The sequence below is a fragment of the Barbatula barbatula genome (assembly GCF_947034865.1).
Source record: "Barbatula barbatula genome assembly, chromosome: 2".
NCBI lineage: Eukaryota > Metazoa > Chordata > Actinopteri > Cypriniformes > Nemacheilidae > Barbatula > Barbatula barbatula.
In genome coordinates this window covers 22,274,770-22,300,739 of record NC_136767.1, presented here as the reverse complement: position 1 = coordinate 22,300,739, position 25,970 = coordinate 22,274,770, and the positions used below count along the sequence as shown (strand labels likewise).

The window sequence follows — 25,970 nt, the reverse complement described above, 5'->3', positions numbered from 1 at the left end:
CAGTTTTGATCTGCTCAGTAACTCATCTGCTGACATTTCTCTCTCACATCTATTCTCTCTCTGTTTTTAGCAGTGCTGTTAAGAGAGAGACTGCCCTCATTTATCAGCCTGTCAATCCAGACCTCTATTCCACACCACTGCTCTGACACACTGACTAATGATGGCTTGCACTAAAGACACCTTGTTCTCAGCAACACACACACGCGTGCACACACTATACCATCACTATCACACTGACAGACTGACAAATTAAGTTTCAAAGCAAAGACACCTTGTCCATCTCTTCTACGCACAAACTCAGTCTCTCATTTACTACACACTTCTCACTTACAACCTTGTAAAGCATAATTATTTCCCTTAGAGACAAATAGTGAAGATTGTATTACTATACAACGTATTCTGGATTTTCAACGTAACTGAGGAAATATGGTTTTGGTTTTTATTCTGAAAGCGTTCATATTTTAAGACCCCATTTATGTACTGGACAAGTTCTCCATCTAGTGGCAAATCATGGTTGTACAGAAAGACAGTAGTGTTTTGTAAGCAACAAGAGTTTGCCTGCATTGATCTGAAGAGGGAGACAGAAATCCAAACACTGCATATTAGCAACTTTTTTTGCATTTTATGAGACCTTAAAAGCTGCATATCAGAGAGATACAAAATTCAAATACAAATGACTCTCTCCAAAAAGTATTGAATTGCTTATTACTTTCTATATCCTATATCGACCTTGATTGGTTAAGTGATTCAAGGATAGACATGAAACTGCTCATTCAAATAAATAATATAAAACAACATAAACTAATATTATTAACTGACCAAAGTATACAAATGTGAGAAGGATACATAAAGCACAGATTTTAAAGTTAGACTTCGGATTTTTATGTCAATTCCATTATTGCACACACATATATTACACAAAGTTTTTAGTTTAATTATAAATGTAACTGTATTAAATTACAGAAAATTGTGAGTAATCACTTACTTTACTTTTTCAAGGGAAAAGATAGTTATACCCAACACTGCCAAGGGGAAATTAAATAACAAACGGGTTGGTACATAGACAGATTTGGGCTTAACAAACAAAACACGCTTCACGAAAAAGATTTACACTTACACACGATGAAGAATCCACTCATTAAAGGTCATAAAATCTTGTGTTTTTAGGTAACTCGGTAGACCTACTTCTGGGGGTGTGTCCATTGAAGAATCGTACCCGGAAGCATAATAATTATATTTAATTGTTTGACGGGGAAAAGTAGATAATTAAGAACAGAAGCTTGCCAGGAAACACTGCCCAACTGGCCATTAATGGGAAACGCAAATCATGAAATACCCTGATTAATTATCTTATATTAACACACAATGTGCATATTTGCTGCTTGTTTTGTTACGGTAACTCTATAGCATTTGTTAATAGCAAACTTGGAATGCGCTTCTATACACCGCTGCCCGCTGGGTGTCAGTATGACTTTGACCAATGCAACCCAAACAATAACAGCGCCTTTCATTTGAGCCATTTCTGTGCCCAGGTCAATATAGGATATGTATAAATATGCATTAGTATTCACTTTAAAATACATGTTTTCATTAAGCAAAGTGCCCTGCAATATTTAGCCAACTGCAAATTTAGAATTCAAAAAATTAAAACATGAATAAAACTGCATAGAACACATTTTCTTTTTGGGTGTTTTATGATATTGTAGCTATGAATGAAGGGAGAATCTGAACATACAGTCTGTTACCTGAATAATTTATTGGAAGTTCTGTTTATTTTAAAAAAACAGACAAATCACTAAAATTTTCTCAGTGTCTTCATGCTATTAGCATTAACACTTATGCATTTGGCAGATGTTTCTATCCGAAGCAACTTACATAGCATTATACTATTAGTTTTGTTTCTGAGATAATGCGCAATCCCTGGGATCGAACCCATGCCCTTGACGTTGCTAGTGCCACCCTATAACCATTTAGGAGCTAACTGACTGTCATCTGAAAGTTAAAGGGCTGCAGACCATGAGATGGACACTGTTGCTTCATACAGTAAAACGTGATCATTTCAATTGATATACACCTAAAATGTAGGGCTGCAACAACGAATCGATAAAATCGATAAAAATCGATTATTAAAAATGTTGGCAACGAATTTCATTATCGATTCGTTGTATCGCGCGACTATAACGTGCGCCACATGTTTGAGTGGCGTGAGCGTGGCGTTTCTGTAGCGTGTCAGCTCTGTGGCGGCTGCGTCGTGTTTTCTGTATCTTTGCACACCAGCACCGTGCCTGACGCGGCGCTGGCGCGCTGCTGCTGCTATAGGTGACATAGAGGGAGGCCGCCGACAGACAAGGGTCTTGTATTCACGACATGTTTAAACTTTTTTCACATAACCTACACCTTACAAAATCCGAAAAATGAGTAAATAGGCTGTCTGTTTATTTAAATAACATTTCCAAATGTTTTGTAGCTTTATTACCTGATGTTGGACCGTCACTCAGATGACACACTAGACTACGTTGTTATTGTAGTGTGTCATATTTTTTTCCATTTTTAATCACATTGTTAAGAGCATAAAAAACAAAAATAATTCAGTCACCAATACATTTTGGGGTTTAATACGAACCACAATTCGTATTAAGATGATTCTCAGATATGTTATTAAAGATGTAACGTAATCAATTGATGCACGAGTTTACTTTATGCAATATGTGTTTAAGATGGACATAAATTAATATTCCCATTCAATGCAATGTATCTTTTCATTGGATATAGCCTAAGCATTTTCTTGGAGGAAGATTTTATGGAAAAAAAGTAGTTAATTGGAGTATTCATTTGCAACATTTTAGTAATAATATCTCATACTTAATAGGAATATTAATGTATAATTTATTTCAATATTCACTTGTTGTTTCTCCAAAAATGCATTATAAACATGATTTAAGTCCTGATGTTTTCTACAGTGGACATGTAAATCCCGTAACGTGTAGATGTTGGTTTAATGAAATTCAATTTGAAAATACGTTCAAATAAATGATGATTAGCTTTCAAACATCAAAATGGCATTCATTAATATGTATTCGTGTACAAAATTACATATAAACATCTTTTTCTATTCTATTTTGCCTGGAAACGCTTCCAACACGCTTGCGTGTCTCGTGAAAAATAGGCGTCGATTCAATTCCTAGCATGCGCGCGTTTTCCGTGCGGCTCGTCTCACGCAGGCAGTGTGCAAGCTCTAACCTGTTAACATGGGAGCCGATTTAAAAACGGTCACGCCAGGCTTCTGAGACGCTCACGCCACGCATCTAGTGTGTCACAGGACTAAAAAAAGTTGATCGCGCCGCGCAGCATAGCGGAGAAAAAATAAATTAAAAAAGCAGAGCGGAGGTAGAGGAAAGACCATCAGAGAGACCCGAAAAAATTCCAGAAAAAAACAGCAAACCATGAGAGGCTTCTTGATGGGAAATGCATCATGTAAACCACAGCCAGCTGTAATAATAATATAATAAGTAATAATAAAGCTTTTGAAATATGTTTTGCAATGTCAGTTCTATTTTTCAATAAAGGGTTGAAAATGAATGCTTTTAAAAATTTGTATCCGATTCATCGATTAATCGAACAAATAATCGACAGATTAATCGATTATTAAAATAATCGTTAGTTGCAGCTCTACTAAAATGACCCTATTGTGAAAGAACAGTGCTACAATTTTATGTGACATTAATTCAATAGTAATTAGTAAAGCTTAGTTTTAATCCGAAGCACTGATGGTCAAATTATTGCTCCAGTCTTGATGTTTTGGTAAGCTTTGTATAATTGTGTTAAACATGACTTCACTAGCAATTAGAGACAGCACACGTGTAAATAGAAACCCAGTTTCTGTATGGACAAACCAGCATGTATCATTGGGTGAACTGTTGCGTCTTAATCTAAAATTATTACAACAGCTTTCCTCTTCTTTTTGAATAGCTAATATCTGAAGAAACATCAATTTACATTAACAACAAAAGTCTCATCCTGAAGATCTCGATTCAAAATGACCATTTAAAGAAACCACATTAGTAAGAAAATAATTGAACACTCAAGACATCAAATCAGTTTTGAAAGGTTAAGTTTTTACATATTGAATAGAGTAAGTGGAACAACAATTGTTGGAAGCATATAATCGGGGTGTCAAAATAACATACCTCTCCAACTTTTTACAAATAAAAAAAACTCAGTTAAAGAAGATAAGCAGTGACATTAAATAATTATTTTGATAATTTTACATGACATGAAAAACAATGCTTGTGACTTTTGTAAAAGTAGAGAAAAAGAGAAAATTTGGGTATGCAAGCAAATTGAGAGCATGTGGCTGATATCTCACATCACTGCACCTTTTCATATTACCTCTAATAACAACGCATACACTGACTTTACAATCACCATCTCATTACAGAAAGGTGGAAGCATGCAAGTTCTCAGTTCATTTTTGTTGTTGTCTTTGGCTTGTCAAATCAACATTGATTCTTGAGAATACAGTATGGGGGTATTGAAATAACATCTCGGTAACTAATGACAATCTTAGATTTTATGTTTACAAGAGATTGTAACAAGAACAGAGCTCAGAATGTCCATGCAACATTACAGATGTTCAACAAACCCTGAATTTACAAGATTTCAAGAAATAATTCACAACCTCATTTTACACAGAATTACAAAAGTCTTTACATGATGCAACAGCACTCCCATGACCTCCGATTAACCCGCGTGCTGTCACACCCTCAAAAGGATCCACGCAAACATGATTTTGTAAAAACAGGAAATTAAGTCTTAAAATTGAGCTAAACAATTAAGTATTCCGTGTTACAAAACGAATAGTATAACATTTAGACGAAGGGAAAAAAACATGGGTCTCCTGCACCTCTGGGTTAATACAATTGGCTAAAAACTTTAGTAATTGTTTCCAGAACAAAGACGTTCCTAAAACCTCAGGTATGGCTCAAGGCCACAGGAGAATCTTGTCTAAATGCAGAATGCCTTTTATCAATAGGTGTTATGAGATAAAATATCTTCCATATTCAATTAACATGATCAGATGTCTCAATTCTTGAAACCGTTCTTGTAAAAATAAAGCATAGCCATACTGATAGGACAAAAATTTAGGTTCTTGAAAAAAGCATACAAAGAGTGCAGTATGTTAGACCTCAAACGTCCTAAACACTTAAAGGTGTGAGCTAAACTGAGCCTGCAAAACACATTTAATCAGTTTCAAAACTAGACAATTAAAGCCCCCGAAATGCGGTACTTTAAAAAAAAAAAGAAAATTACCAAAATAGTCCTGGGGCAAAAAATAAAAAAGACAAGACAGGATTCCTTTCAGATTAATGGTCTGAGTATAATGTACAGTGGGCTGAATGCAGCCCTTTCAACAACCTCTGAAATGGTGAGTCCCATTGGGCAGATGCCACACTGAAGCGGGGTTTAATGATTGGACTGAGGGCACATAACAGCCACGTTTGTACTTATTTATATCCCTGCTGATTCCAGGCCTGGCCGTAGACGCCGTAAGTGGGCATCTGCCAACCGTTGGGCATGTACTGACCCATCTGCTGACCGTTGCCGTATGACTGGCCCCATTGTCCGTAAGGCTGGGCTGCATAGGTCGGTTTATTCTGCAGTGGCATGGAAAAAGAGACAGTTAGGAGGTTCCGTCACATGTAAGAGGGAACAGTAAACACATGAGAGGTGCCAATCAAGGTAAAGTGGTACCTGGGGTATCTGCATCTGTTGCATGGATCTCATATCAGCGGTTTCTTTGCCCCAGTAGCATTTCACAGTGTGGCCCTCAATGCAGGTCCCATTTACGGACACTATGGCATGGGCAGCACCCTCGTGAGAGTCAAACCTGGCAACGAGGAAGCAACATGCATTTTTCCACACGATAAATGGCACAAAAATTGTTTTGAGTCAGACAACTAGTATTTCAGACCTCACAAATGAGTAGCCTTTTTCTGGGAAGACCCTGATCTCCATTATCTGCCCGAATGGGGAGAAAGTCTGTCTCATCAGTTGATCTACAGCAGACGAGAAAAAAACACTTAGATCTTTCAGATCGCATATGTGGTTGCTTTGGATGAAAGTAAACATTTATACAAACCTGAAAGGCCAGAAGCAATTCCACCACAATACACAGTGCAGTTACTTGGACTTGACTGGTTCAGAACCTCCTCATAGGACAAGTGTTTGCTGCTGGCTGCACGAGAGATAAAGGACAGACAACATTTATATTTGATCAAAAATTCTCAACGTGTTTCCTAAAGAACAGATCCCTAGACATTTTGTGACAGATCATTTCTGCCATTTCCTCCCTAATAAATGAAACATGATTATGACATTAAACTAATAAATTCCAGTTAAAACGACTTGCTTTCATTATTTGGTTTGGGAGCGGATGGCTTCCTTGTGGCCCAGTTTGTTCTGATCTGTCTTCCACCCAGCCATTGGCCGTTCATTTGCTGAATAGCACTCTCTGCATCCTATAAAAGACAACAGCATACAAAGTTGAACAATAAAAAAAATAGAGGCACATTCAATAATGTCACATGTATAACTGTCACCATGGCCATTTTCAAACTCTCACCCATTTATTAATGAAGGAGATAAAACCATATCCTTTAGATTTTCCTGTAGCCAGATCCTTCACCACACGAGCATCACTGAATGTACCAAAAACAAATGTTACATTAAAATACAACTGCTGTGATTTTGAAATACTTGGTCAAATTGTGACACCTACGATATCTTTCCAAATGGAGCAAAGGCTGATCTGACATCATCTGTCGAGATTTCTGGACTCAGGTCACCAACAAACACATGGAAATGATCTACAATAATAATTTGAAGGGAAAACATTAAGGGACTCGCATACCACACAGCATGAGAGAAATAATCCACATATACATAGAGGCACGCTATACCCATTCATGCACAAGTCAAACTTAAATACTTTTTAAACGGATACTTACTGCTTGTGTCTTTCTTCTGACTGCTTGGCGTCGAGGCCCAGTTAACTTTCATATCCTGGGAGAAACAGCAGAGCAGAATCATGGCAGAGTGAGAAAAACCAAAAACAACAGTCGCCCGCATCTAAGCTGCATTTTATGACGTGTCTCCAAACGCAGAAGCAATAATCTCAAAAAACAATAAAACTGCGACCACTCAAGTTCAAGTAGGAATGGGGACTATTTAAACAAACCAGATTCTGAAATTATTTTCTACATAGTAAAAAAAGTCTAAATAGTAAGAGACTTACAACAGAGTGACATTATCAACTTGTATTACTCCTCAAATGGTCCTTCATTACCTGTTGAGGATAAAATATTTGCACTGAATATATTTTTCTCCAAGGCTTTTCTAAAGCTGACGGCCTGGTATAGGTTCAAATGATGATAATGATGATAAGGTTAGATGTTAAAGGGTAAGTTCATCCCAAAATCAAATGTGTGATTGTTTTACTTACCTGCATGACGTTAAACATGCTTTGAGACCTCCGGGCATCATTGGAGCACAAATAAAGATATTTAGGTGACATCTGGGTTCTGACTGACAACCCAAAAGCGTTACACCGTGTTTACAAACAGACGCACGCTGTATACTAGCTGATCTTCGCAAAATGATATGATTTCGATATTGAGGAAGACTTGCACTTTTTTTGCCCAACCGAATGCGCATGTGTCTAAGTGCTCTCGTGAACAGGCACCATGGACTGACAAGCGAGAGGAGAATATATGGAATAAAGTCGCTATTTTGATCTGTTTTTCACACAAATTATCATCGCTTAAAATATTTTACTGAGCCACTGAGCGCATGGACCAATTTAAGGCACCGTTAGTACTTTTCTGGACCTGCACAAGAACTATAATCATGATGTCTATGAGGAGGGCTGGAATCTCTCGGATGTCGCCTAAATATCTTTATTTGTGCTCCGAAGATGCCTGAAGGTCTCAAAAGATGTTTAACATCATGTGGGTGAGTAAAACAAAATCACACAATTTTTATTTTGGGATGAATTAATCACTTAAGTGGAGGATGTGACAAGGGACTGAAAATAAGAATGTTCAACTTGAACCCAAGCGATGGATGACTGCAGCATGTTTTTGTGACATGGTGGAATCATGTGGCATTTAGGGCTGCAACAACGAATCGATAAAATCGATAAAAATCGATTATTAAAAATGTTGGCAACGAATTTCATTATCGATTCGTTGTATCGCGCGACTATAACGCGCGCCACATGTTTGAGTGGCGTGAGCGTGGCGTTTCTGTTGCGTGTCAGCTCTGTGGCGGCTGCGTCGTGTTTTCTGTATCTTTGCACACCAGCACCGTGCCTGACGCGGCGCTGGCGCGCTGCTGCTGCTATAGGTGACATAGAGGGAGGCCGCCGACAGACAAGGGTCTTGTATTCACGACATGTTTAAACTTTTTTCACATAACCTACACCTTCCAAAATCCGAAAAATGAGTAAGTAGGCTGTCTGTTTATTTAAATAACATTTCCAAATGTTTTGTAGCTTTATTACCTGATGTTGGACCGTCACTCAGATGACACACTAGACTACGTTGTTATTGTAGTGTGTCATATTTTTTTCCATTTTTAATCACATTGTTAAGAGCATAAAAAACAAAAATAATTCAGTCACCAATACATTTTGGGGTTTAATACGAACCACAATTCGTATTAAGATGATTCTCAGATATGTTATTAAAGATGTAACGTAATCAATTGATGCACGAGTTTACTTTATGCAATATGTGTTTAAGATGGACATAAATTAATATTCCCATTCAATGCAATGTATCTTTTCATTGGATATAGCCTAAGCATTTTCTTGGAGGAAGATTTTATGGAAAAAAGTAGTTAATTGGAGTATTCATTTGCAACATTTTAGTAATAATATCTCATACTTAATAGGAATATTAATGTATAATTTATTTCAATATTCACTTGTTGTTTCTCCAAAAATGCATTATAAACATGATTTAAGTCCTGATGTTTTCTACAGTGGACATGTAAACCCCGTAACGTGTAGATGTTGGTTTAATGAAATTCAATTTGAAAATACGTTCAAATAAATGATGATTAGCTTTCAAACATCAAAATGGCATTCATTAATATGTATTTGTGTACAAAATTACATATAAACATCTTTTCCTATTCTATTTTGCCTGGAAACGCTTCCAACACGCTTGCGTGTCTCGTGAAAAATAGGCGTCGATTCAATTCCTAGCATGCACGCGTTTTCCGTGCGGCTCGTCTCACGCAGGCAGTGTGCAAGCTCTAACCTGTTAACATGGGAGCCGATTTAAAAACGGTCACGCCAGGCTTCTGAGACGCTCACGCCACGCATCTAGTGTGTCACAGGACTAAAAAAAGTTGATCGCGCCGCGCAGCATAGCGGAGAAAAAATAAATTAAAAAAGCAGAGCGGAGGTAGAGGAAAGACCATCAGAGAGACCCGAAAAAATTCCAGAAAAAAACAGCAAACCACGAGAGGCTTCTTGATGGGAAATGCATCATGTAAACCACAGCCAGCTGTAATAATAATATAATAAGTAATAATAAAGCTTTTGAAATATGTTTTGCAATGTCAGTTCTATTTTTCAATAAAGGGTTGAAAATGAATGCTTTTAAAAATTTGTATCCGATTCATCGATTAATCGAACAAATAATCGACAGATTAATCGATTATTAAAATAATCGTTAGTTGCAGCTCTAGTGGCATTCCAATGGACTGATAAAAGCTTCAGACATGCTCCAGAGTAGATTCCCTTGAAGGGATACATAACTGACAGAATTCTTTCATTTCGTCGTTTACTCACCTTTAAGTTGTTCCAAATGTATATACATTTATTTGTACTGATGAACACAGAGAAAGATATTTGGAATAATGCTTATAACCAAACAGATCTCAACACTCATTGACTCCCATAGTAGGAAAGATTACGTGATCTTTTTTTGTTCTGTTGAATGAAGAATGTAGGACAGCAAACCGTTCTGGGGCACTTTTGACTACCTTTGTTTTTTCCTACTATGAGAGTCATTGGGTGTTGAGATCTGTTTGGTTATCAGCATTATCCCAAATATCCTTCTCTGTGTTTATCAGAACAAAGAAATGTTTACACATTTGGAACAACCCGAAGGCCAGTAAATGATGACAGCATTTACATTTTTGGTTAAGTATCACTTTAAGAGATTATAGAAATTATATATGCCACATATGCACGTTCATAGTCCTACAGTTTAAATTCCATCCACAGCCCCTATTATTACGCAAAGAAAAACAACTTCGAGAGAGTTACATCCAGGGGAGCCAATCCTGATCCTGCACTGCTACCTTCCACCAGGCTGTGTGGAAGGTAGCAGTACTTATTCACCATTCTTTATGCTGGAAGTGCAGCGGGCAAGACGGAGGACTTCATTCAGAGTAATGGAAAGAATGTAGTGGCAAACTGTTTAGTGTACACGGATTGTCCATCATGGAATTAAATGAGTGCACTCGATAATGCCAACTTTAGTGCTAAAAATGACTATCCCCTCCAATAGTGCACTTTATTAAGCTACAGAGTGCTAATTCAAACACAGGATCGCCCTGCATCCCAATTTTACCTCCCATCCTGAACAGAATTTATATTAGTATTATGTCAAAATAAGTATCCTTAAAGTACCCGAGTTGTATACTGTTTGTGGTTAAAATACAAAAGTGCTGATACACAAATCAAAAATTCAAAAATTATACCAAGTAGTAAACATTACATAAGAAATACACATACAATGAAATTCATATGCTTTAATTTGAACAAAAACAGTACTTACTGTTGGAAGTATGAAATATTGTAAGTTCAGAGGGCATGAACGACCAATTTGAGTATTTACGAGTAGGAAACTATGATACACAAGTGGTAATGTCATACAAAGCATATAGGTTGGGGAACATGGTGGAAAGCAAATCTGTTGGTAATGGTAATGCATGACTTTGAATTTATTAAAATGTAAAACTGAAATACCATTGCAAAGTATGGAACTTTCGTTATAGGCCACATTTGTTGTATTGAAATAAAAATAAAGCCCAGAGAAAAACTGGAAGTTACATTTTCCAACTACTTCCGGGTTATTTCCCCCTGTGCACTACAAGATAGAATCTGATTTATGAGATGCACTTGAAGACGAATTGGGACAACGTCTAAAATTAGTTAGATCTCCCATCAAACACACCTGAACCAGCTAATTCAGCTGTGTAGGGTTACATAAGGCAGGTGTGTTGGAGCAGGGTTAAAACTAAACTCTGGAGGGCATGTAGACCCCCAGAAGCAGGGTTTAGCTTTACGGCTATGATGAGAATGATTTAAAAATAATGTACGAGAGATGAACTTGCCAGCAAACACACCGTAACTACTACAATATCCATGTTTCTCATGTTTAGGATCTAAAGCTTCATTTCATCCCATATCCATTCAACTTTTGTGGCTGTACTTTTATGTGAGGGTATACTTCTTACCTTTCCTAAGATCTTCCTGCCATTCATGGCAGCCAGAGCTGCAGCAGCGTGTCTGTTCTCATAGAACTCCACAAAGCAGTACGGGTCGTTTCCAGCCGTCTGAAAACCCAAAGTGAATGTGGATTAAACTCGGGTCCCTTAACTGTATGCAAAAAAATGTTACGTATCCATGCGCTTTAAAACTCACATCAATGATCATTTTACAGCTTTTGCAGGGACCGATCTGAGAGAACACTTGCAGGATGAGGGCCTCCGTAACGTCTCTGGAGAGGTTCCCGACATACCTAAAAATCCCAGAAAAGAACAGGAAGCTGAAACAGTGTCATAGTGCGTTGCGTTTTTCTCCATCTTTCACGCCAGCGGCGGGTTCCGCGGAATTCATTTCTGCCACGTTTTCAGCGCACGGTAGCTAGCAGCTAACGCGATCCTAAGCTCATCTACGAGCATAACTACTCAATGCAAACAAAACGTGTTTCTGAATCAAACTCTTACACGGGGGAAATACTGATAAGGATCCAATGGAGGGCATAGCGACATTTAAATGTTATTTTTAATCATTAGTTCAACGGGCTACAGCAACCCAAAGCTACAAACGGAAATAGCTTGCCTCTTGGCGCTGCAGTTAGCGCCACTACTGATACGAACAGATCATTCTCGTGGGTTTAACTCAAATCAAAATTACACGTTAGCTTGGAAAATACACTATTGTTCGGAGCCATCACTAATGGGCTCGGTTCCGCTGCCCCAGTTTGGTGTTTGTGTAACCGGCTTGGGCTTTAGGGACTGAAAGCATGGACGCCATTTTTACATTTAATATGAAATCACACTAAAAAAATACAAACGGACTCATATTCTCGATCTGATTATGTTAAGTGTGGCGCACCGGATCTTAGCGCCGCTTCGATAAACGTGTTTAAACACGAGTTTCGTTTCGTTAAGCGGCCGACTAAACTACCACAGCACTTACAATGTCTTGGGCTGGTCCTCGTCCATCATCATCATCATCATGCTGGTGGGAAAATGTCAAGGCTTCGATATAAATATTGTTGTCTCTATGGCTCGGACGGATAAAGCCTGTAAGATTTTAACTTGTGTTTGTTAACGCGAATATACTGGAATAACTTCCTCTGACGTTACTCGTGAAACGTCATCACATGACGTTGCGGGCGTTCTTCTTTAGCTGTTGATACTCCCAGAATGAGACTTGCTACTGCCCCCTGTCGGATCAGATTACATACTCGCGACTTGTTTTGCGTTGAAAACTTACGATGCACCATAACCGACACTTTCCGAGCACTACGATCAAAGGCACATCTAAACTCGGAGAACATGCATTGTTGATTTATCATTGTCACATCTTTACATTATCCAAAAGGACTTCAGAGACTTTTTTCCGCGCTATTTGGTCTTCTAAAAGATTTTATTGTGCAAGCCAAACGACAAACAAAATCAAAACGGCAATGTAGGCACATCTGAAACGAATCACGCACATTGCTGTTGGTCCAATCACATGTGTGTTGGCACCGGCTGAGAGCTGCGATGGGCGTGGTCACACTTCACATCCACAGATGCTGCCGCCTTGCTGATGCAATGAAGATGGCGGAGAGAGGAGACGGCCATCTGAATCCAACGAACAGAACAGTCCTGTGATTACACGAAGTCTACAGAAAAGCGTTTGTGTAGTTAGGTGAGTAGAAAGAGGGCGTGCAGCTATCTACTGGTGTTTACTCATCTCGTCGTTTAGCCGATTAACACTCGGGACAAGTTATAACGGTGGGTTAAGTTACCATACGGCTCCTAATGGCTAACACACCGACTGAGAAGTCGAGGGATATATTGATCGATGTATTCAGCATAAACAAGCCTCGAATGTTATCGGTTCATAAACCAACACTGCAACGCTAAATTGTTGTTTTTAACACGTATGAGGTTGAACGTAACCATATTTTTACGTATAAGTTTTGCTAGCCACTAATTAGCAATGGCCTTGTGGGGCTTATAATAGGTGCGGTTGACTTTTATTGTAATGTTGATAAAGTTGGCACAATATTGTTATTTATCTCGCATATTACGAACAATTTTAGACTACGTGAAGATTCAGACACGAGTTTTAAGGATTTAGATTTGAAGACCGTTCATGCTCAAAATGTCAATGCATTAACATATTTCTGGTATTTGAATTACTGTCTTTCCTTTTTTTTAGGTCCGACAGAAGATTTGGCCTCCCAGGATGGACAGTGCTTAGATGTGGGCAACGTTTAAGCTGAATGCATTGTGATTTCCAATAATTGAGACAGTGATTTCTAAAAAGCTGTCTACATTAATGAAAAGAACAATGTAGTCAGCTTAGCATATTCAACCATGTATATGAATATTATTAAATTGATGTTTTGAGCTGTGATTTGAACTCGTGCATGTGTTAGGGCTGCAATTTGTTAAGCTTTAACGTTATTCTTGGGCAGATCCCTTCCCAGTTGCATTCTCTTACAGTGTTCGATATAGTTTTTTCTTTTATTAGAAATTTATTATGGATGCGAATGAGTTTTTACCTCCCCTCCCCTTGGAGCCACCGGAATCAGTATTGGCGGAAAACGATTTCTTTAACGCGCCTCCACCACCTCCCCTGCAAACGTCCAGTGACGCAGAGGATATGGACGTTAGCTCTGGTGGTGATGGACACCAACACACCCCAGCAGTGGACGGGGACGAAAAGCTCCTCCTTAATAAGCGTACGTTGACTTTTAGTTGCCCATCAGACAACCCTGACCCCATGGGCAGGTGCCCTAGAACCGCTCGCCACGCTCCCCCGGTTACAAAGTTCCTAACTGATCTCAAGCTTCTCAAAGACGTAAAGATCAGTGTTAGTTTCAATGACACCAGTAAAAGCAAGGACAGAAAGGTGTTGTACACTGGTTTGGGGCAGGTTAGCGATGATCAGATCCTAGAGAGCCTGAATGGTGAACTGCATGATTGCTTAGAGCAGGGAAGTGTGCCAAGCGGATCAGGCCAGAGCAGTGTCGAGATGGAGGCCGAGCAGGAGAACAAGGTCGAATTTGCGGTGCTAGATGACTTGGAAGATTTCAGTGAGAACTTTCTGGAAGTGGAAGATGGAGAGCCGAGCGGTTTTAGGTCTGAGATGATTATTCAACAGGAGCGAGTGCACGAGGGGGACCTTAATTACTCTTACGAGGTAAAAGAACTATACTATGTCCTTGGTTGTGTTGTATTTCTGCTGATGTTGTGTTGTATTTCTGCTGACGTTGTAAGCTAATTTAAAGCTAAATGTTCATCATTCAAAAACATCACTACAAATATAGCACACGTCTTTGTCACGAAGAGGGATCCTGGAGTGTCAAGAGGTGGTCCATTTAAAAAAAAACAAAAAAAAAAACATTTGAATTAGAGCTCACAAAGTGGGCCTTAATTCAAATCGGCTTCTCATTGCACGTTAGTTGAAGTGCTAATTACTAAACCAGCTGCTCTTCCAGGAGGACTTTGACAATGATGTAGATGCCCTGCTGGAGGAAGGTATGCCCATGCCCAAGAAAAGACGTCTGGCTGAAGACAGGTACACTGGAGACAGTGATCACAATTCAGATGGGGAGGCAGGAGTTCAGCCCATGATGACCAAAATTAAAACCGTTCTTAAGAGTGAGTCCCAGAATCCCTTGTTATGGAGTCTAAAGTGCATTCAGAAATTAAGTCTGTTATATGATGCCAAAGCAGGCACCCATTGTGATGATACTTGCTTCTTCGGCAGGTCGAGGACGCCCGCCCACTGAGCCATTACCTGATGGATGGATCATGACATTCCATAACTCTGGCATTCCAGTCTACCTCCACCGGGAAACCAGAGTTGTGTCCTGGTCTAGACCTTACTTCCTTGGAACAGGAAGTATTAGGGTAAACCATTAGATCTAACATCTACAAGTTTCATGGTGGAATTTCTTTTGTCGCATACATTAATTTATTTTTAATAAATGACCTCATCTTTCTCCCTGCTAGAAACATGACCCACCAACCAGTAGCATTCCCTGCTTGCACTACAAAAGAATGAAGGAACAAGAGGAAAGGGAAAATAACGGAGAGGTGACTCCAAACGCAGAGGTGTCTCCGGTGAAACCAGAGGAAGAGAACATCTCGCTGGAGAGAGCCGATGAGCCCGACTCTACTGCCACAGAAGAGCCAACATTAGAGGATCCTGATGTCCACCTCACGGAGCCAGGAGTTTCTTCAGCCGGGAAGGACTGTCACGTCAGTGATACTGCACATGGAGCTCTGGGCCAGGTCAGAGCCAAGGTGGAGGTCTGCAAAGATGAGTCTGTTGGTAAGAGAATGAGACACTATTGTACTGCTAAACACATTTCCTTAATGCATAATGAGTCAACGCGTGTTGTCTTTTTGTGTGTAACACAGACATCGAGGAGTTCAGAGGCTACCTAGAGAAGTGCTTTGATTTTGAGCAAGTGACTGTGAAGAAGTTTCGAACGTGGGCCGAGCGCAGGCAGTTCAATAGGGACATGAAGAGAAAGCAAGCTGAATCTGAGAGGCCCATACTACCAGCCAATCAGAAGCTCATCACACTGTCTGTGCAGGATACACCTACGAAGAAAGGTAACTGAGAATTATTTACTACATGAATTAAATGGTGCAAAATATGTTTGTTTTGTCAAGACGGATTGTGTTTGTCTTTCAGAGTTCGTCATCAACCCCAATGGGAAGTCTGAAGTTTGCATTTTACACGAGTATATGCAAAGAGTGCTGAAAGTGCGACCAGTTTACAACTTTTTTGAATGTGGTAAGTGGCATAATTTTATTTATTGAAATGTATTAAGACTGGTAGTTGTGGATCTATTGTAGGACAAGAAAAGTTGTTTGTGATTTTAATAATATAATGTACATTAGTAATTTGGTTAAATGGATTTTGGGTTTTAGGCTTAACATGATTAAGAACATCTGGTGGAAAATTGCTGTTTTTACATCAGGCAAAGATCCATAGTTGTGTTCATGTCCACTGTCTTGAAATTGCAATAGGAAGGGAATAAATATTTAGCACTGTAGTTTATATATTAAAATATTGTTTTATTTTCCCAGAAAACCCAAGTGAACCCTTCGGAGCATCAGTCATTATAGACGGTGTTACATACGGCACAGGAACAGCAAGCAGTAAAAAACTTGCCAAGAATAAAGCTGGTACCTTCTCCACCTTCATTCTGGTCCTTAAAGGGATAGTTCACATCTTCACAATAACCCTCATGCCTTGTTCAAATATTTTACAATTCATGTTTTCATGCAGTCGAATCTCTTTCTATAAAATAAAAAAAGAGATGAGGACATGTGACATCCGTGGTCCCTATTCTGTTGCTATATTGAAAAACATATTCTGGACTTAACTTTTAACTAACATACTAAAATTATTGATGGTTTATCGGACACGTGCTTGGCCTGAAGTTAACCTCCGGTCAGCGTTTGGTTATATGATGACCGTTTATTTGATAACTTGAACTAAAAAAAAACATTTTTATTGGTTTAATGAAATATTCAACAGTTATTGATTCTTTGTGGAGGTCTACCGGAAGTTATGTTTGGGTCACATAATGTCTATTGTGTTGCAGCTAAAGGTGAACTATCCTTTTAAGATGATTAAGAATACATTTGCTCTATAACCTATTACTTCATTTACTGGTTTAATGTGCAAGCAAGCGTTTACACTGTCATGCTTCTCCCGGGCAGCTCGAGCAACACTGGAGATCCTCATTCCTGACTTCGTGAAACAGACGTCTGAGGAGAAACCTATGGAGGGAGATGAACTAGAGGTACATTGCTCTTTTTATGCTCCCTGATTTATTTGAAAAAATTATAAATTTGATTGCACAAATCTTATTTGTCCTGATTGTTGTTATTTTCTTGGTGGAGCAAAGTCATATTTTCATTTCTTGTCCCACAGTATTTTAATCATATCAGTATTGAAGATTCAAGGGTGTATGAGCTGACCAACAAAGCAGGTTTACTCTCACCATATCAGATACTTCACGAGTGCCTTAAGAGGTATGACGTGATGTAGAGAGTAGACTGTTATTGATTTCACCAGGAAAGTAATACACCAGATTGTGGATTCTTCAAATGTGTCTGAATGAAAGGTTGTCGCTGTCTGGTCCATAGAAACCATGGAATGGGTGACACCAGCATTAAGTTTGAAGTGATCCCAGGAAAGAACCAGAAGAGTGAATACGTCATGACATGTGGGAAGCACACTGTTCGTGGCTGGTGTGAGTATGCCTGCTTGAATCTGTTCAAAAAACACTTTTCACCACTTTATCTCATTGAAGTTTCAGCAAGACTGTCCCATCCATTGACAAGTCATACATGGATACAACCACACAGCCAATGCTGTAACTTGTTTTCTGTAGGCAAGAATAAGAGGGTGGGGAAGCAGCTGGCATCACAGAAGATTCTCCAAATGCTTCATCCTCATGTAAAGAACTGGGGCTCGCTGTTGCGCATGTACGGGAGAGAAAGCAATAAGATGGTCAAAAAGGTTGGTGATCTCTTTGATCCATACGATTTCATCTTCCTCTAAACACCTCAGTATGCTTGTTTTCAGTTAAACTGTAAAAATGTTATGACGTTACATTGACAAATTTGCACTTTTCAGGAAAACTCAGATAAGAGTGTGATTGAGCTTCAGCAGTTTGCCAAAAAGAACAAGCCAAACCTTCACATCCTCAACAAACTACGAGAGGAGATGATGAAACTAGCACGAGAAAGGGTACGGATGCAAATTCACACTCCATAAGTGAAACGCAAGATAATTTTATTGGCTTTTCTATACACGTATGCAGAAGTTTGAAGGAACAGTTCATCCAAAAATGTCAAGTTGTTCCATAATCTGAATACACTGAATATCTGAATTTTTGTTCTGATGAACCCAGAAAAAGATATTTGGAAGAATGCTTGTAACAAACAGTACTTGGTCATCATTGATGACCGTAGGAGGAAAAATTGCTTTCCTACATTATAAATATCTTTGTTCTGTTGAACAGAAAATATATTTTGAAGAAAGCAAACAGTTCTAGGGAACTTTTGACTACCATTGTAGTTTTTCCCATTATGGTAGTCATTAGCGGCCGGGAACTGTTTGGTTCCAAGTATTCTTACAAATATTTTTTTAAATGTATACAGATTTGGAACAACTTGAGGGTGAGCTATTAAAGACAGAATTACATTTTCTTGAGTAAACTGTCCCCTTAAGCGGTTTACTGTATTTAATTATCACTCACAAAAGTGTTTGTGGCTCATTTGACTTTTTTTTGTTAATTTCCTTTCAGGAGGAAGCAAGAAAGAAGCCCAAAATGACTATAATGGAGTCAGCTCAACCAGGCAGTGAACCTCTATGTACCGTCGATGTTTAACAAGCCCTTGCCCAACGTGTCATGATAGCAGATAGCACTGACCACTGGTAATAGTTTTAACAAATGTTCAATGCACTATTACTGAATTATGCATTACTTTGCAGTGCAAATGGCAATACTAGTTACATTTTATCAGAATTTTGAGTACAACTCCCAAATATGTCTTTAATTTATGGGTTTACTAACAGGTTTCGACATGTTTTCAACACTATGAAAAGTAGAAGCATAAAAAATACCTCCAAGTGCACATTTAATAACTTGATTCGGCTGATGACAAAAATGTTTCTACGACTCGAAGTAAATAGTAAATATGTATGTTGAAGTGTTACAGGTGCTTGCTTTTAAGTTTATGGCTTTTAGATGTTGTCAATAAAAACACAATTGTTACTCCGTTTTTAAAATCAATTGCAAATAAATTATTTTCCTATTTACTACATTTCAGAAATATAGAAGCTTTGTGTGCATTTCAACAATCGATGATTCCTTTTAAGGATTTCTTTGTGACTGTGTGTTTGCTTCTGTGGCATCTCGAAATGGTTAATCTTTTTCTTTTTTTGCTAACAGAGCATGCAATCTTTTATCTGCACAATTTGGTTTTATATTTACTTTGAAGTGTGTTTTGTTCAGTGGACAGGGTCATCTTTATTGACATGTGAAATATACATGTATTTCTTTCTATAGCATTTAGTGTGCACACGTCCCCTTCAACTGCTGTTAAGTAATGCACTATTTGCTTGTATGACGTGTACAACATTATGGGAATTGAGGGATGATTCAAACCAATGGTCAATTTGACTAGTTGCTCTGCTTGTTTAAAAAGCACAAGTGTTTGAGGTACTGTAGTTGAGGAACAAGATATCAGTGAGGATATCAGTGCATTTTACATTTGTTATGCTTTGATATCTTAACGCTTGTTTTAGGGACTGACTGAAACATTTTAGTCGGGACAGAATAGTGTTTGTCACCTTAGTTTTTCTGCTTCTTTTAATGGTACAGTGTTAGAAAGGGAAAACCTCTCTCTTGAGTCTACATTTGTGATGCTGTACGTTACATAATTGCTGGGGGGTGACTCTTGCGTTCTTACATATTTTAGAAAATTGCCTTTTAAGCATGTGCTTTTTGTGTCTGTGTTAGATGATTCTGTATGGTTTGTGTACATCCGTCACTGTGAGAAGTGATTTTCTACTTTTATTCAGAGCGTATCACTTTGGTGTGTTAAATGTTTTAGCCACAATCATTTCACATGCAGTTTATGAAAACAACTATGGTAACTTCATACCTCGAACAAAAAACGGACTGCGTCGTCATTTTTCAATAGCTTGAAGAACAGTGTGAACCAAAGCTTTAACCGTCTTATGCATTTTCATAGAATTGTTGCATAGCTATTCATGAAATATATAAACATGTATATGGGATAAAATATTAAAGAAAAAGATGCAATAATTGCTGGATTAAACTACATTCCCTGCTTGATGAAAACCACTGTATTTCCTGTTGGGAGAGGGAGATGAAAGTAGTCTGGCCTTAAGATATGACATCAATATTTTACTATATCCCCCAAAACAATGGGCATAGTGGTTTTCTTGAGACCGACATTAAACAAAACTGCAGTGCACTGTCAGTTTGATTCATAAATTAGCTGTTGTGCTCCTGAATGTGTATTGCATCTGAAAGCAATTTCCTTTTTCCGTGAGCACAAAGATTTTGCTGACAACAAAGTGCTTAAAGATGTGTTTTTCCCATTAATGTTTGGAGTGTAACTCGCCTGTCGGTCTTGCCAAGTGTGTTTTAGTTTTATGAAGAATTGTGTGCTTTTAGCCATTATCGTTGACCGGTTTATTTAGCTGCAAGTGATGCTGTACCACATGATCGCTGATACACAGTGATTTGTTTATGCAAATAAATTCATGACCAGAAACTGATGTCTTGATGTTTTACTTCAAACAAGAAAAATTAGGTGCCCTAAAATTAGGCAAATCAGTACATTACACAAATACACATTTGAAATGAACAATGACAATTTGCATCTACTGTATTGGAGATGTTCTTCGAGGCGGCAGAGCTTGTGTGTTGTAATCCACAGTCAAATGTCTTCTCTGCTGTAATCCACTCTTTCAAACAGCAGGATGGTCTCACAATGCATGGTCTGAGGGAAGAGGTCCACAGCCATAGCTCTCATTGGACGAAAGGCAGCTCCTCGCACGCGGTTCGAAGGAGCTCTGCAAAGACTTCAAGCAACAAACATTTAAAGATTAATTTAGGCACTAAAGCAAAACTTTACAAACCAATGCAGCTTTATGTTACTTCAAACCGAAAGAAGTAACTTACTCAATAAAATTGTTCATAGCTGCTTTGGCATTGCAGGCAACATAGACAAGCCTCTTGAGATGCTCTGCTTTTCTGATTGCTAGAATAACTTTGGAATCTGTAAAAAGAAATTGGGGTCGATCATGGTGTGAAAGCAAAATCATGGCTTTTTGAGAGTATTGTACTTACGAAGCCCTGCTCTAGGAGGGTCAACGATTGCTGTGACATTGGGAGATACGACTGCATTTAGAATAGTGGGGAATACATCTTCGGCTTTCCCACAGTGGAATTCCACATTGCTCAGGCCTGTTAATGTACATTGAAGTTTGAGAAGATCATATTAGATTTATATAAATGCAGGAAAAGCTAAATGACATAAGACGCAATGTTTCTGATCATTTGCAGGTCAATGTCCTACCATTAGCTTTAGCGTTAGCCTTGGCATCTTCCACTGCCTCCAGACATAACTCTATACCAATCACCTTCCTCACCCTCTGTTAAAATAAAAAGTACGTCAAATGACAAATTATCACACATGAGAACACGGTACAGTATAAGTACTACTGGCAAAGTAAAAGCCACACCTTTGCCAGAGAGATCCCGATGGTTCCTGTTCCACAGCACACATCCAGCACAGTACTGTCCTGATCGAGCTGAGCCCATTCACCCACAGCAGAGTACAGAACTTCAGCAGCAGGGGTGTTTGTCTGCCAGGTTCAAAATCATGATATACTATTGATGCAATATCATTAAATTGAAACATGTTTGGAAACAATCATTGTTTTTTAATTCTGTCTGGTGCTGTAGAAATTACAATACATTAAGAAATATATCTGGAGACTCACCTGGAAGAACGAGTGAGGAGATATGCGAAACTTCAGTCCAAGAAGCTCTTCGTGAATCCACTCAGTCCCGGCCACGTGCTCGCAGGGAAGGTCCTCTGTACCCGCAGATGTCCTGGATTGAAACAAATAAATAAATAGCTTTCTAAATTCCTCTGGAGGTTTTTGATTTTAGCTTGGTTTCACGGAGCTCACCTTTGTCCCATTCTCACAAAATACAACGACGTGATGCCACTTTCTTTTCCCTCTCCTTCCGTGAAATACTGACGCAGGTTTCCTTTCAGCTCCTCAATTTCCTCTTGGAGTTTCTAGGTTGTGAACAATGAATAGGAATGTTGGAGAAAAAAATTAAGCAATAATCTAAGGTGCACAAATATAACCACTAGATCAAACATATTACCTGCGGATTGAAGAAAACAATGGCCATAGTTTGCTTTGTCCTGCAGGTCCGTACAGTCAGCTGTCTCCAGTGGCCCTCGTAAGTCTCTGGACTGTATACTGCATATGGAGTTGTCCTGTTCAAAACACCACCACCAAAGTAAATACATGCATTAGACATACTAATGCAGACTCTTGGAATTAGATTGTGACATATAAGCTTGAAAGACCTCCATATAAAAACATAATGAAGAGATAATTCACCCTAAAAACAACCTTACCATTTACTCCCCTTCATGTCATTCCAAACCTGTATGACTTTCTTCAGCAGAAAACAAAAGCTATTTTGAAGAATGTCGGTAACCAAACAAAACACCCACCCATTGACTTCCATTGTATGGACACATTACTCAAAATGTCTTCTTTTGTGTTCCACAGAATAAAGTTATATACAGGTTTTGTACAACATGAAGGCGAATAAATGACAGAATGTTTATTTCTGAGTAACTATCCCTTGAACAGTTCTTTTGTAAATTCTAGAAACTGTAAGGCCGGTGCCAAGGTGCCCACACCAAAAGGGCACCACATCCTGAGAACCACAGAGCTTCACCCAATACAAAGAACTCCCCATGGGGTTTGCATCTCCATCTCAGATAGCACACAAAAATGAATGATGATCACAAAAATGAATGATGATCGCAAAGTCTGTTCTCTTCTCCACCTCTCCAACTCAACTCCGACCACTTCAATGCTCACCCATAAACTGGATTTGACAAATACCATATCTTCTAAGAACAAATAATCTTAATATGCATATTTGGTATCATTTTAAATCTCTCAAGTGTGATTGGTACAATGGTCTTATTTCCAAAGCAGATCATAACATAGGTTTAAGGGTTTGTCTTCATGTAAATGCCCATTTGTGGCCTGATCAGATCCAGGACAGAGTCCTTTGCGAGGTAAATTGATGTTGTGTGGAGGAAGAGTATTTTGGTCTGGGTTTTTAAGGAAAGCTGACAAAATACACTACTTTAAGTGTACTTGGACCGTGGGGTCTAATAATGTACATTTCCATTTGGCACAACACAAATGTTGTCTGACCAATCTAAATAGGGTAAGCCTCAAACCTCTGGTTCTGGTAATACTTTTCAAAGTATACATAGGAAACTATGGCATGATTATATAAAGCTACCATAAGAGAAAGTAAGATTGGTCCATTTGTCTCTTTTGAGTTTTCATAGTCTAAGGGGACTAGATAAAATAATGTTTCAGCAATGAGCTGTATAGGGACGGTCATCTGGGCATTACTAGTCATAGAACCTCTGGCAGTGACCAAGACTGATGAGTTTTTAATCGTGAGATCCGCGTATAATGGCCAGAGCGAGACTGAGAATCAGATGAACAAGTGTTAAGGCAAAAGAAGGCAAAAGAAGGCAAAAGAATCACAGAGGGAAATGCCTTCGCCCCGCCACTTGGACTGCGCCAATTGGGCCAGTGGGTGGTTCTTCTTCTCTAACATTTTTACCAGCTTGCAAAAAACTATATTAATTTCACCTAATGAACTGCTGGAAGGCTTGGACAATCTTCTTGGCTTCAGAAGACACGTGGCTGGTTTCAGATGGACTCACGACAGCACAGGATCCTCCTTTATACTTCCCCAAACGAAAGCCCACAGTCTTATCCTCTCCGTCTGCTCCCACTCCAATCACAAACTCACACTTATTTCTGTACTCTGTCTGCAAGTCACAGGGACACAGCGTTATGTTTTTGTCAGTGATACAAGTGTGTATCTGCATGCGATTGTGGTTAGAATATTTTAGGTTATTGTGTGATTTAGGTGAACACACAGAAGTGTTACCTGCATAGGTGATGGTCGTATGGACTCCAGTGGGCAGCACATCTTGTTGTATTTCTCCTTTTGAACAAACAGCCACGGTAACATGGCCTTGTTATTGTTGCCAATTTCTCTAAGCAGCAAGAAAGATTAGAAAAAAGGAACAATAAGTGATCAAAATGTCAGTTCAGAAACTGTCATGCATGATCTATATGGATAACAAGGTTATGATAAATATAATAACATATGTATAATTGTTTAGAAAATAGACGTCATTTATTCTTATTGATCTCGCTGAAACCTTTGGCAAAACAGGCCCACTATATCTCTCTAAAAATTATTATACGTAAATTAAAATATAAATATGGTGTGGAACAAAATCTATCCAAATTGGTATCCGTCATGATTCAGGAGCTGGCACTTGCCAATGATTGGTGGCTGGTCATGTGACCTGTCAATGCCTACTTCTCCTTTTCTGCTTTTGTTACCTGGTCAGTTTCTGCAGAATTCCCTCCACTTCACGATCTTTCCTCTTCAGCTGTTCTTCATAAGAAACGTTCCACAAGGGTGTTACAGCATTGGCTATCTGAATATTGAGGGGCTCTTCCTCGCCCTCCTTTGCATCCTTGCTACCTGTGGTACGTTTTGCACCAGGCTGCCCGTCCTCACCTTCCTCATCTTGTTTTCTCTTCTTAAGGATGGGATCAGCTTTGGGCTTGGCCAAACGTACGCTCAGGACTTTACTCTTCCACTGCATGCCGTGCACTGCCTTCATGGCCTTGTCTCTTTCCTCCTGGTTCTTAAAAGTGACAAAGGCGAACATCTGTTTGCTAAACAACTTGATTTTGTGAGGATTGATTCCGTGTTTGTTGAGGAACTTCTTCAGGTCATTGAAGCCAATGTACTTGGGCAAGTTTTGTATCTCAACTTTAAAGATCTCAGATGTGAAGAGGTCTCCTTTGATGTAGCGATACATGTCGGAGTCGCCACCTGCAGCACCATCTGCCCCTCCTTCTGCTGGTTGATCTTCTTGGTTTTTCTCCTCCACCCGGTCATCTTTAACAAACTGTACTGAACCAGCTGGTGAATGGTCAACAGCAACATCAGCCATGGTGCTCTGTATAACAGACCAATAAACGCATATTATAAGACTTGAATGTATTTTTATGTATTTATATTTGCACTAATGGATCATATAGGATAAATTAGAAAATCGGATGACAGTTTCTAAAAGCTAGGTGGGAAACAAATTGAGAGCGAACGAGTTTACTTTAAACCGTCTTTGAACAAACATGCTGTGACGTCGCTTACTTGTTACTTTGAGTTCTTCAGTCGCTATCACTTTGAAACGTATGAGTACTGAATCACTGCACTTATGTAGACATGCAAGCCGCCATTTTTAAAACAGGAACACGTGTCAAAAGCAGCGTCTGATGGGAAGGCAAAGGGCTTGTTCGACTTGATGTGGCACCGCAAGATCCGACAGGCGGATGACATCCAAGTACCGCGAGAGCGGATACGAAAGCACAAACATTACGTTTCTTCGAATCGCTCTCGCGGTACTTTGATGTCATCCGCCTGTCGGATCTTGCGGCGATCCATCATTTCGAACAAGCCTATTATGTTTAACAAATAAAAGATCGAAAATTATGTTTTATTTAT

At 39.0% G+C, this 25,970-nt stretch overlaps 3 protein-coding genes across 5 annotated transcripts; 1 reads left to right on the top strand and 2 right to left on the bottom strand.

The window, feature by feature from the left end:
* Window positions 1-4,095: 4,095 nt before the first annotated feature.
* On the bottom strand, window positions 4,096-12,697 carry tia1l (cytotoxic granule-associated RNA binding protein 1, like). 3 transcript variants are annotated; one of them, XM_079479007.1, is made up of 12 exons: window positions 12,503-12,697; window positions 11,723-11,819; window positions 11,536-11,634; window positions 7,008-7,062; window positions 6,779-6,866; window positions 6,623-6,698; window positions 6,410-6,518; window positions 6,140-6,235; window positions 5,972-6,056; window positions 5,752-5,887; window positions 5,581-5,654; window positions 4,096-5,451 (listed from the first exon to the last, which is right to left on the bottom strand). In XM_079479007.1, exons 1-12 carry the CDS (start codon window positions 12,541-12,543, stop codon window positions 5,364-5,366), a joined length of 1,044 nt encoding a protein of 347 aa, XP_079335133.1. In that variant the 5' UTR covers window positions 12,544-12,697; the 3' UTR covers window positions 4,096-5,363. The 3 variants fall into 3 exon arrangements, with proteins under 3 accessions (XP_079335133.1, XP_079335135.1, XP_079335134.1); XM_079479009.1 differs by having other exon boundaries at window positions 5,354-5,654; window positions 6,140-6,231; window positions 6,406-6,518; window positions 12,503-12,696; XM_079479008.1 differs by having other exon boundaries at window positions 5,354-5,658; window positions 5,753-5,887; window positions 6,140-6,231; window positions 6,406-6,518; window positions 12,503-12,696.
* Window positions 12,698-12,736: 39 nt separating this feature from the next.
* On the top strand, window positions 12,737-20,868 carry dgcr8 (DGCR8 microprocessor complex subunit). Its single transcript, XM_079478979.1, has 14 exons — window positions 12,737-13,222; window positions 13,739-14,725; window positions 15,024-15,186; window positions 15,296-15,438; window positions 15,541-15,862; window positions 15,952-16,149; window positions 16,232-16,333; window positions 16,630-16,728; window positions 17,269-17,351; window positions 17,483-17,583; window positions 17,698-17,804; window positions 17,946-18,073; window positions 18,191-18,304; window positions 18,864-20,868. The coding sequence occupies exons 2-14, from the start codon at window positions 14,063-14,065 to the stop codon at window positions 18,945-18,947; spliced, it is 2,307 nt and encodes a 768-aa protein (XP_079335105.1). The 5' UTR covers window positions 12,737-13,222; window positions 13,739-14,062; the 3' UTR covers window positions 18,948-20,868.
* Window positions 20,754-25,816, bottom strand: trmt2a (tRNA methyltransferase 2 homolog A). Its single transcript, XM_079478992.1, has 12 exons — window positions 25,620-25,816; window positions 24,797-25,425; window positions 24,333-24,441; window positions 24,029-24,210; window positions 22,497-22,611; window positions 22,292-22,404; window positions 22,100-22,211; window positions 21,839-21,961; window positions 21,673-21,748; window positions 21,444-21,560; window positions 21,276-21,372; window positions 20,754-21,175 (listed from the first exon to the last, which is right to left on the bottom strand). Exons 2-12 carry the CDS (start codon window positions 25,417-25,419, stop codon window positions 21,031-21,033), a joined length of 1,812 nt encoding a protein of 603 aa, XP_079335118.1. The 5' UTR covers window positions 25,420-25,425; window positions 25,620-25,816; the 3' UTR covers window positions 20,754-21,030.
* Between the last annotated feature and the right edge of the window lie 154 nt (window positions 25,817-25,970).